General features: G+C 49.8%; 1 protein-coding gene across 1 annotated transcript in view; it reads right to left on the bottom strand.

The window, feature by feature from the left end:
- The window catches only part of ANTXRL (ANTXR like), a 75,991-nt gene that overhangs the window by 31,162 nt on the left and 32,349 nt on the right, over nucleotides 1-12,480 (bottom strand). Inside the window, exons 10-12 of the mRNA XM_065407860.1 lie at nucleotides 6,273-6,371; nucleotides 3,735-3,804; nucleotides 467-545 (exon numbers count right to left, since the gene is read on the bottom strand). Of these exons, the coding sequence (XP_065263932.1) occupies nucleotides 467-545; nucleotides 3,735-3,804; nucleotides 6,273-6,371 (248 nt within the window). The remainder of the gene's footprint in view (nucleotides 1-466; nucleotides 546-3,734; nucleotides 3,805-6,272; nucleotides 6,372-12,480) is intronic.

The raw sequence follows: 12,480 nt of genomic DNA, 5'->3' as shown, positions 1-12,480 counted from the left end.
GGGTGACAGAACAGCCCCTCCAGGAAAAGCTCATCCCAGCACTTGGGGCTACTGTCCCTTTATGCTCCTCCCCATGCCAGGAAGGCCAACCCTCACCTCATTCCAGTGGCAAACAGCACCCCCTAATGAATGGGAATGAGACAGGGGAACAGATGATGAATAGCGGTGGACTGCCAATACTTTCTGGGGGGGTTGGCTTCCTCCGGGGGTCCATGGGCCCCTCCCAGCCCAGGTCTGAGATCTGCAGTTCTCTCTTTCCTGGGGTGGGGGAAGATATTCTTGCACTTATTTATTAGTCACGATCCAGGCATGGGTTGCAATCACTAATGAACTGCTCTCAGCCAGCCCTCGCTGCTTTTTAGTGCACTGCCGGGATCGGCTCTGCAATCGCGACGGAGAAGAGCCCTTCCCTGGAGAGCAGCCCTTTCTTTTCAAGGTGCTTCTGGTGGCTGTGTCCCATACTTACACACTGTGTGCTGGTGATGCTGACAGAGCTGGAGATGAACGTTAGCCCGCTGTTCATGCTGACTTGGAGGAAAACCACCCTAAAGCACAAACAGATACATTTATTTTTAGTGTCATCTTTATACCCACTGTTCCCCTTCTTCCTGGCCATTGGCTCCTGAACGCATGTCCTGCCTAGTCAATGCAGTTATGTGACGGCAGGTGCTCACCTGCATCTGACTGTTTCCTTGCCCAAAAGCCAACATTGTAACGTTGGCTAAACTGAGTTGGGGCATATGTTCTTTATTAAGCGACTCCATTCTCCCTGGGGGGTACAGGGCACGAGCTCAGTGACTTAGAATGCGACGTCTCAGACATTTGCAATACGACCTGTGCTAGAATGGGAAGCTACAGGTTTAAGCTGCAGCAGGGAATACTGTGGGGTCACACTGGGCTCTCCTTTTCACAGGGATGAACCCTGAGCATAGCCACCGAAGTTAACAGACTTCCTCTGGATTTACACCAGGGTAACTGTGAGCAGAATCTGGCCTTAGGTTGGAGGGCATGTTCTCAGCTGGTGTACATTGTCATTGGCATACACCAGTTTAGCACCCGTGCCTAAGAGTCTAATTCTGCTTAAACCCCACCTAGCTATTTAAATACTTATCTAGCCACCCTCACTATAGTATCTGAGCACACAATGGGATTGCATGGGGGTAAGATGGGGGAAAATTCAACCCTTTAACTTTAACAGGGGGTTGGGTCATGAAACAAGTTGCTGAGGTGGGTGGAGGAGTCACCATCATTGGCAAGAGCAGAGAATATCCAAACACAGGAAACTAAATTTGATTCATAAATAAAGACACTTGAAATCCATCCCCCCTCTTTCTTGGGGGGCAGGGGTGTCAAAATGTGAAATGTGCTTGAAATTCAATACAATCTCAATCCGCTCTAGAGTTAGATGCAAAATGTGGGGAGGAGGGGACATCACATACATTCAGAATTGCTGATATTCAAAATTGATGGAGCACATCCTCAACATTCAAAGCAATTCCTCCTTCTCTGCTCAGTAGTCTAGTTCACACAGATTAGTCTCTCGGCTACCAGCGATTGTTTAGGGAGAATTAAATTAAACCTCCCGTGAAGCAGGAAGACAGACAAAATGCCTGACTAGAACTCTGGGAGATGAAACCTGAAACCATGTGAAGTTTGCCTAGCGCCGCTTTGTTGCAAATTTGAAGCCGAGCCCAGGATGCACTAAAAGGTTCACAGACGTGGGTGGATTTACGTGGTTCCCATGGTACCCGGTGTAATTTGCAGTTTCAGAGTCAAACAAGGTAATATTTGGGAGTTTTCTGCTTTTGGATTTTACAGTTGTTTGCACCAACCCAAAGAAAAGCAGAAGGAAATGTCTGTACAGGCCCCTGCAAAGCGAACCTCTGAGATCTGCAGCTTTGCATCCCGCTCAGATGACTAGGAACTAAACTCACATGTCCTGGTGCAGCACCACTAACATCAATGGCATTGCACTAAGGAGAATGCGGCCATTTGCCCGTGTAGTCAGAGGGCCAGATTCTGTCCTCAGTTAGGCTGGTGTGAATGTGTAGGGATTTTATTTACAATGCATTAAAAGGATCAATGGGCCCAATCCCCCCCCTCGCCCTGCACCTTGTGTGGTCCTTTCTGCCTAGGCAGAGTGGATGTAACATGCCACCAGCTAAGAATGGCTGCATTTCACACCCACTCTTTGCCCTGGTGAAACTCACTATGAGGCATTGATCAGAGCTCCTGAATGCAACTATTCTACACCCTACTGCACTGATTCCACACTAGTGCCAGACTTCATTCGTTACTCCTGAGTTACACCACCGTACATGAGAGCAGAAGGATGGCCAGAAATTCAGTCCCCTCATGCACCCCTACTATTCCGCATGCCCATGAACAGCAGGAAGTTGTGTGCGGTGATGGAAATGTGCCCCAGGCGATTATGGTAGGGTTGATGTGGAAGCCGTAACTTTCAAACCCAATGTGACGAAGTGGGAATTTTTTTGGAATATTTGTATGAAGAATATGTGTGCCTCAGTTTCTCCTATATGCGGCATTGCTACCTAGTGGGTGAAAAGGGCATGTTTGCTCTCAGATCAGGCTAAGACACAGGTAAGAATGGGGCCTAGCTGTCTGGGGCCTCACGTTCCATATCAATGGAGCTCTTGAGAAGACAATGGCAAAGCCAATTGCCTGGGCATGGACACCTAGCAACCAAGGGCCCAGAGAGATATGGACTGCCCCGCCTCTCCACCGCCTCTCCTCAGGTCAGGAACAAAGGACTGGGGGGGACCGGGAATGAGGTGGACATTAAGCGTTGGCTGTGGGGGCACACATGTCAGACAGACGGGGAGACAGAGCTTGAACAGTCGGGTTCACTGCAGCTTGGCTGGGCTCTGGACTGTGCTTTAACCTTCATTCCTCTGGGCCAACCAAGGCCTTCCTATGTGCGTTCCAGCTGACTAATAAACCCGGCAGTGTGACAACGCTGGATGTGTCCCTGCAGGTGCTAGCAGAGGAGGTGCGTTGCTCCCTAAGACTGCACAAGTCTCCCTCAGGGGTCTGTCCCAGTGGGACTTGCTGAGCTCCCGGTGTAAAGCAGGAGTGCTGAAGGCCCACAGGTCCCATCTAAGGAGGTGGTGAAGCCAGTGGCTTACCCTGGGGGAAGAGTGAGACCCCCTAGAGGGTCTGGCACACTGCAGGGCTCCTCCCAATGACTGTTCCAAAGCTGGGGCTGCAGCACCGACCCTGTGGATCTGTGACACCCGATATGTTGTTTTCAACTCTCTTTTTACCAGCGGACCCAGATGCAATGCTCTGCCCATGTGTTTGGGTGAAGCATCACACAGTCTGATCCCTGTCCCTCCTGCACGATGCACTGCAGGGTCCAGCTCCTCAAGGAGGCATCACGACGACCGAGTGCACTGGCAAGTTATGGAATATAGACCGGAGGGGCAGGCTGCAGCCCCTACCACTACCACTTCAAATGGCAGCAGGGCCATGAGGGGCCCCATGCTGAAGTGTGCCCAGGGTCCCGCGCTGCCTGAGCCCAGCCTTGAATGGAGCCATGCTGACATACCCCAGGGGAGGGTCTGGTCCATCAGGATGGTGCTGAACCTGCCAATGAACATCTGAAAAGCCTCACATGCCTGAGCTCCTTGCTTAGTCCTTTTTAGGCAAAACACCTGCTGATCCCACAGCCAACACCTCCTCTCCTTCAGCCCAGGCTTCAGAGCTGTACTTACTGTCCAATGTCTTCTATTACTGGTGCAGGGCAAAGCAAATAGGTGTCTTGAACAATAGTCGGTTTTTCATCTAAAAGGAAACAAGACAGACTGTAATGTACGGAAAGGGCGGTGTCTCCTGAATGGGCTCAACACGGAGGGCTGCTGTTGACATCAAGGAGAGCTGCAGGTGCAGGATCAGGCCCAGTGTGGACATGGCTCAGAACAGGTCCTTGTCTTTAGGGGTTTTACTTGTCATTCCAGATCACAGCTGTGACATCGCCGGCTCAAAACATTCAAAGGGCACCCTCAGGATGGGTCACCTACATGTTTGGCTTAGTATTGTGCATCTTGAACGCAGTGTTGTTGTAGTTGGGTTGGTCCCAGGATATTAGAGGGACAAAGTGGGTGAGGTCACATCTTTTACTGGGCAATCTCTTGACTGTTTCTCTCACCAACAGAAGTTGGTCCAATAAAAGATGTGACCTCACTCCCCTTGTCACTCTATTGAGCATCTCGTCTGCTTGCAAAGTCCATCTAACTGCCCCCTCCAAATCAAATCCTCTTACTTTCTATCCCAGTACCACTCTGAGGAGTCCCATGCTGTCATGGAGAAGTCTCCAGCCACCGTCCTACAGTGACCACCCAGTGGGCGTGTGCAATGGCAGATGCAGCAGATTAAGGGTATCAGTTCCATGTTTTGGTGGCTCTGTGTCTGGAGCCCCCACTCCACATGCAAAGCATGCCTGTGATGGGGCCAGCTCTGCCCCTTCGGCACTGATTGGTGAGAGGATGGCCAGAGGAGAGCAGCTGTCCTCTCCTCCTTTGCAGCTGAGCAGAGATCTGGCACTCCCTGCAGCTCCCCATCGGAGGGTGGGAGTGCCACTCCACGGTGGGTAGGTCAGCCAGCCCAAGTGAAGACAGATGATTGGCTACAGGCCACCTGGTCTTCTGTGCACCAGCTGGCTTATGGATACCCTTGAAGAGGGCCTGCTGGGCTGGGCGGAGCCTGCAAAAGGTGGCCTGGTACTGCTGTCTGCAGGTGCACAGCAGGCCCAGACACAGCCTGAGCTCAGAACTAGGAGAGGGGCCCAGGGAGCAGCTGAGGTGTATGGCCAGAGAGAGACCCAGGGGAACCAGGCTTGGCTAGAAAGCAGCCCAACCACCAGTCCCAGGGGAACTCCCAGCCAGTGTGATTTTAGGGTTAGCATGGGGTGCCAGCCTACCCCAATCCTGGAGGCCAAATTCTGTCCACAGGGGAGGATGAGCCCCAGCAGCAGCAGCAGCAGCTGTGTGAGTTTCCCCACACAGTCCCTTGGCCAGCGTGCAACATCCTACTTGTCTGGAACTGAGAGAGGAACTGTGTTCTCCACAGTCCATGTGCTCCTTGGCCCTCCCTGCTCAGTCTTCCAAGGGGGAAATAATGTTGCTGAGTTTTAGGGCCAAGCTGACTGCAGAGAAAGAAGCAGACCCCCAGCTGGGATAAATCAGTGTGGCTATACATCAATCGACACTAGCTGAGGGCCTGGCCCAAGGGAAGCCCAGCAGTGAAGGGATGCAGAGGTAGGGTGCTTTTCTTTATGCATACTTCAGCACCAGCTCTGCCGGGATCAAATACAAACAGGTGAGGTGCTTCATCAATAGGGGGAATGGTCAGAAAGCCCGAGAGATGTCGACATCTGGCTATCTGCACCACGTGGAACCCCACAGGAAACAGACTGCCTCAGGCCCAGGGCATCTGAAAGTGGACTGGGATGGAGACCACCAGTTTCCTGAACCGCCACGTCCAAGCACACAGCCAGAAGAGGAAAAGGAGCAGCAATCTATGTGTTTTTTCTTGCTGGAGAAAGGCAGCCACCTGATTGACAGCCACAGAGTATAAAAGTCCCTACTGTGTTCAGCCAATAATGATGGTATGAGCAGAAGTGGGCAAACTCCCCGACTCATGTGCATCACTCATGACGGACTTAAGCAACTTCTAGACGTGGTGGGGAGAGGGGCATCTCTTTGGCCCATTCAAGCCTTAGCTTGTGTGCCGAGACTGCCCGCAAGGGGCTCAATTTAGCACAGTTGTGCTCGGTTTTGTGTTATGATACTTTAGACCAACTCATTTCACAGAGGGACTGAACAGGCCTCCAATGGCACCAGCCCTTGGTCACTCCTCCTGAGCCAGTGAAACTGACATGTGTCTGAGCACAGCATCCCAGGATCAGGACAGCATCAGTCTGTGTTATTAACAGACACGAGAGTGGAGGGCAATTTCACATCTCCCCCCCCACAGTACCAGGCGGGCTGTATCTGAGTGGACAGCAAGTCAAACCATCTCCACTGTTGCAGTGAGGATGAAAGACCCAGCACAAAGCCTGGGCACTAACTTCAGAGTATGACTTAAGTGATTCCCAGGTCTTGGGATTGCACAGGGATGAATTTGACCCCTAGTATGGGACTAGGGCCCTAAAGAACGCCCACCAGAGTCCATGCAAAGACTCGCATTGACTCCAAGAGGAGCTGGGATCCTCGTGCAACTTACGGCATAAAATCGCCAGCCCATCAACTTACTGATTGTTATGGTGTCATTGATCTTGAAGCTGCAGAGAACTTGATCGATGTTTCTTGCGTGATAAAAGCCGTTTCCTCTTACCACAACTTGAAAGGATTCTGCAATGGTAAATAGAACGAACACAAATGACTGACCTTTTTCCTCTCCCCTCTCAAAGACTGCATTTCAGTCTAATCCCAGTGGGATCTGAAGTACGACATGACAGCAGCTGATTCTTGCTCTGTCTGAATCAAATGATTAATTCTGACCCTGCTGTTATAAACGACTACACTACTCTGCAGTAATAGCCCAAAGCAGTGCAGGGTCGCTAGTGCAAACTAGTGGTTTATGGACCATTGCTGTAGAATAGTGGAAGACTTTTTTTAGTCCCCTAAGGGATATTTGCTTGTAACATTCTCAACAGCGTCATGTTTTGCCTCCTGTGAATTCATTTCCCCAGGGTTTGTTCCTCCCCAATATTTCAAGATCAAAAGAATATGTCAGTCCAAACACAGGCCTAGATCCTCAGTTGGGGTCAATTGCTACAGCTCCATTGAAATCAACAGAGCTACCCTGATTTACACCAGCTGGGAAGCTAGCCTATAATATATTCATCCAAAATGTGGGCTTTGCATCCAGATCCTTATTAGCTAAGCACCCACAAAGCCTGAGCCCCATTTACACTGAGGCCCCTGTGTGCTGCTGGAGTGGTGTACATGAGAGTCAGGGCCGCTGCATGTGACCTTGTACAAGACAAGCTCCAAGGAGCTGACAGTCTAAGCCAGCGGATGCTAATTGGACTCAGAATGCCTGGGGAGACCTGGAGGATAGTTCTGTCCCACAGCAGAGGAGGGCTGAGTATTTCATTTAGTGGATGGATGTATATAACTTGTTTCCTTTTCACGGCAGAAGGCGGCCATGGGCCATTAGATCCTCCTGAGTCAGGGAAGATGGAGGCTTCTCACCTAGTTCATCTTTCTGAGTGTCATGACTCATGGGCCTCAAACCCAGGGCCAGACCTCAACCCTCTACTTGGCAGCCTGCTGACCAGGACACATGAAGCCCAGCTCCAGTTTGAGGCTCCACATCTTACGTCCTGTTAGCAGAGTCCCAGAGCAGCTGATTGGCCCGTCAGCCCTACTTAAGCCAGCAACAGGAAGCTGTCCAAACACCTGGGATTCACCCTGCTCTGGACTATGTACCTGGTACCTCCTGCTTCTGCTCCCCCAGCTTGGTTTCCAGGCGTCCTGACCTGGCTTGGCTCCTGACCTCTGACTTGTGGTTCTGATCTCTGGTTTGTCTCCTGCCTCTGATCCCTGATATCCTGACCCAGCTGACTCTTGACTGCTGACAGTGGACTATGTCAACTAGGACTACAACCAGGACAGAGGGTCCTTCTACAAGATCTCAGTGCTATGCAATGGAGTTCACCCCGCTAGGCCAGAGGGTGATCTTTAAAGGGCCAGGATTCTAGCAGGCCAGTGCCAGGTACCAAGACCAACTGTTTGGCATTTAGTGACTTTTGAAAATGTGGCTCTGCCACATGCCTAGACGAAAGGTGCTACAATAACATCACGGGTCTGATTTGGATTGCACTAGTCCTGGTTTCCTCCCGAGTAACTCCACTTTGGTTGACACCCATGTGAATGAGGGAGGCACCAGGCCCTACGTGTGACAACCCAGGGCACAATGCTCCTCCCAGACCCGCATGGGAGATCACCTCGCCAATACGCTTCTATCCCAGCAGCAGCTCCATTCCCGGAGAGATGGCAGAATGGAGACTCCTCCCCCCCACAACGTGGATTAGAGAGGAGAGGTTTGCCTTGGTACAAACCCTGGTGAAACATGACATAAGAACATAAGAATGGCCGTACTGAGTCAGACCAAAGGTCCATCTAGCCCAGTATCCTGTCTACCGACAGTGGTCAATGCCAGATGCCCCAGAGGGAGTGAACCTAACAGGTAATGATCAAGTGATCTCTCTCCTGCCATCCATCTCCACCCTCTGACAAACAGAGGCTAGGGACACTATTCCTTACCCATCCTGGCTAATAGCCATTAACGGACTTAACCTCCATGAATTTATCCATTTCTCTTTTAAACCCTGTTATAGTCCTAGCCTTCTCAACCTCCTCAGGCAAGGAGTTCCACAAGGTGCGGGAGGGAGGGAGAGAGAGTGTGAAGGAAAACGGCAGCTGCCAATCTATTAGTAACTCCCATGATGCTCGCACGGGTTGCCCTTGTGTGGATAGAAAGGTCATAGGTTAGAAAAGGTTCAGAGGAGGGCAACTAAAATGATTAGGGGTTTGGAACGGGTCCCATATGAGGAGAGATTAAAGAGGCTAGGACTTTTCAGCTTGGAAAAAAGGAGACTAAGGGGGAATATGATAGAGGTATATAAAATCATGAGTGATGTGGAGAAAGTAAATAAGGAGAAGTTATTTACTTGTTCCCATAATACAAGAACTAGGGGCCACCAAATGAAATTAATGGGCAGCAGGTTTAAAACAAATAAAAGGAAGTTCTTCTTCACACAGTGCACAGTCAACTTGTGAAGAAGAACTTCCTTTTATTTGTTTTAAACCTGCTGCCTATTAATTTCATTTGGTGGCCCCTAGTTCTTGTAATATGGGAACAAGTAAATAACTTCTCCTTATTTACTTTCTCCACATCACTCATGATTTTATATACCTCTATCATATCTCTCCTTTTTTCCAAGCTGAAAAGTCCTAGCCTCTTTAATCTCTCCTCATATGGGACCCGTTCCAAACCCCTAATCATTTTAGTTGCCCTCCTCTGAACCTTTTCTAACCTATGACCTTTCTATCCACACAAGGGCCAACCCGTGCGAGCATCATGGGAGTTACTAATAGATTGGCAGCTGCCGTTTTCCTTCACACTCTCTCTCCCTCCCTCCCGCACCTTGTCCCCAGCAGAAACAAACGGTGGTCCAGGAAAAGGCCAGCCACATCAGACGTACTCCAGCTGTCTGCTGGTCAGAGCGCTAGCACACGCTAAAGCTGCCCCGGAGCATCTGCTCTGGCTTGTGCAGCTTCTGTTGTGAAGGGGGAAAAAAAACAACCTGTGATTTTTTCCTTCATAAGTAACTGTGCTTGGCTCCCGTTGGCAGGAAATGCCTCTTCAGTCTTTTCAGCTCAATTGCCCCCACCTGTCACCTGAGCAAGCACAGAGAAGAAGGTAGGCAAGATGGTCTAGTGGTCACAGCACTGGACTGGGCCTCAGGGGCCTGGGATCCATTTCCATCTCTGCTACAAGCTGCTGGCGTGATCTTGGGTAAGTCGCTTCTTCAGTGCCTCACTTCTCTGTCTCTAAAATGGGGACCGCACTTCCCCGGCAGTAGTGCCTGGAAGATGCTCAGACACTCCAGTGATGAGGGACATGTACATACTGAAAGGGGGGGTTGCCTTCCTCCATTAGCAAACCTGGATTTGAAGGCAGCAGAAGTTTCAAACTTCCCAGCTAGATCTCTTGGGAATAAACAGCCTCTGTTTTCTAACAGGGCCTGATCTGAAAGGCACGCAGACTTTGGCGTGTTTGAAATGGGAACCCTAGATCTGCAGACAGCCCCAGTTTTTATAATGGGCTAAACCCAGTCATAGGATCATAGAAATGGAAGGGACCTCGAGAAGTCAAGTCCAGCCCCATGTGCTGTGCCAGGACCAAGTAAAGCTAGACCGTCCCTGACAGGGGTTTGATTAACGCTTCCAATGAGGGGGACTCCACTACCTCCCTTGGAAGCCTATTCCAGAGCTTAACTACCCTTAGAGTTAGAAAGTTTTCCCCAATATCCCACCTAAATCTCCCTTGCTGCAGATGAAGCCCATTGCTTCTTGTCCTACCTTCAGTGGACATGGAGAACAATTAATCACCATCCTCTTTATAACAGCCCTTAAGATATTGGAAGACTGTTGTCAGGTTCCTCTCAGTCTTCCTTTCTCAAGACTAAACATGCCCAGGTTTTTTTTCAAACTTTCCTCATAGGTCAGGTTTTCTAACCCACCCATAGCCTGAACTCCCCTGATCTCAGAGGATGTTTGTAATCCAGCTGCACAAACAGTTCTAGATCTTGCAAGTGGCCCCTATATATACAAGGCGCTGACTCAAGACCTCCAGCCAAACCCTCCCCAACCTTGGGATGTCCAAAATTCTGGATCTAAGTTCTGCAGCATGCAGCCATCTCTACTTCTTAGCGCTCTTAACTAAATGCAGTGGAAAAGAAGGGTGGATTTTTTCAGTCTTTCTTTTCATTTGTTTCTCCCACTTCAATCCACAGGACAGCACGACTGAACACAGGACCGGCTCACAGTGTGTGCATGAGAAATGGAAGCTGCTTACAGACTGCACAATCAAAGGACCAGTTTGCTCTCGCTGGGCGCACAAAACTTTCATTGTCATAGACAGTCGTGCACTCAGAAGGAGAGAAAATTAATCCCCATTATAATAACAATGCAAATTCTATGGGGAGAGCAGGCCTCTAAATAGGAATGAGAGACCCACCTAATAGTCAGGGCCCGCTCCAGGCACCAGCTTGGCAAGCAGGCGCTTGGGGCGGCCACTCCGGAGAGGGGCGGAAGGTCCAGCTATTCAGCGGCAATTCGGCGGACGGTTCCTCACTCCCGCTCGGAGCGAAGGACCTTCCGCCGAATTGCCGCCGCAGATCGCGATCGCGGCTTTTTTTTTTTTTTTTTTGGCTGCTTGGGGCAGCCAAAACCCTGGAGCCGGCCCTGCTAATAGTGTAACACTATCGCTTGCTGCTTGGGTTTACTAGGGACTGCTATTAGCCAAGCTGAGCAGGGATGGTGTCCCTAGCCTCTGTTTGCCAGAGGCTGGGAGTGGGCTGCAGGGGATGGATCACTTGATGATTATCTGTTCTGTTCATTCCCTCTGGGGCACCTGGCATTGGCCGCTGTCAGAAAACAGGATGGGCTAGATCAGGGGTCGGCAACCTTTCAGAAGTGGTGTGCCGAGTCTTCATTTATCCACTCTAATTTAAGGTTTCACGTGCCAGTAATACATTTTAACGTTTTTAGAATGTCTCTTTCTATAAGTCTATAATATATAACTAAACTATTGTTGTATGTAAAGTAAATAAGGTTTTAAAAATGTTTAAGAAGCTTCATTTAAAATTAAATTAAAATGCAGAGCCCCCCGGACCAGTGGCCAGGACCCGGGCAGTGTGAGTGCCACTGAAAATCAGCTCGCATGCTGCCTTTGGCACACGTGCCATAGGTTGCCTACCCCTGGGCTAGATAGACCTTTGGTCTGACCCTATATGGCCATTCTTATGAGTATGGAAACTGACTTTGGAGCTAAAATCCCAAACTTGTCACCAAAGATTCTTTCTGCAGCTAAACTCTGAGCCAGGGTACGCCGGGGGAAAGAGAATTAGCCAAAATGCTGATTTTTTTTTAATGGAGTCAAGCAGTTTAGACCTAAAACACAGGAGATTATTTTATATTTTTTAAAGAAGTTTTTACAAAACCTAGTGAGTGAAGTTCACTTTTCCTGCATGAAACCCAAGGAATCAGGCTTTATGCAGGTGATGTGCAGGAGGGAAGGACTTAGTAACCATGCAATCCATTTACCCAGGGATCTGGCAGATTCTCCATCACTTGAAGTTTTTACATTAAGATGAGATGTTTCTTTCTAAAAAAATATGCTCTAGCTCAACCACCAAGCTATGGCATCTATGCCTTGATGAATATGGGCTTGGGGCAGGAATCACAGGGTGAAATTCCCTGGCCTGTATTATCTTCTGGCTTTAAAATCGATGAGGTTCAAGTGGTGCAATGCAACTCTCAGAGAAGGAGCAGGATGCAGGGTTGTAGTGCAACTCCCTGTGCCGTTCGCATGGGGTGTTAGGGCCCCTCAATCCTTTTAATTGTGAAACTCATAGCTCCTTCAGTGGCCCACCCCGGCATTGCCCTCCACACTAGCTGAAGTGGTGTGCACTCAAACATTCCCTTGCAGGCTGAGAAACCCAGCAGGGTAACATGGTGCTACTGCCTGTGAGCTCGGACATGAAACCAACTGGGACGGCTTCAGTGTCTGAGCTGCAACCAGCTTCTGTGGTGAAAAAACGCACCAGTTTGCTACAATTTATTTCAGAGCCAGAGCCTCAGCTGGTGTAAATCAGCATTGCTCCACTGACTTAATTGGAGTGATGCTGGTTTACCCCAGCTGAGGTTCTTCCCCAATGGTTGCAAA

This window comes from Emys orbicularis, chromosome 7, assembly GCF_028017835.1.
Source record: "Emys orbicularis isolate rEmyOrb1 chromosome 7, rEmyOrb1.hap1, whole genome shotgun sequence".
NCBI lineage: Eukaryota > Metazoa > Chordata > Testudines > Emydidae > Emys > Emys orbicularis.
This window is presented reverse-complemented; position numbering and strand designations above follow the sequence as displayed.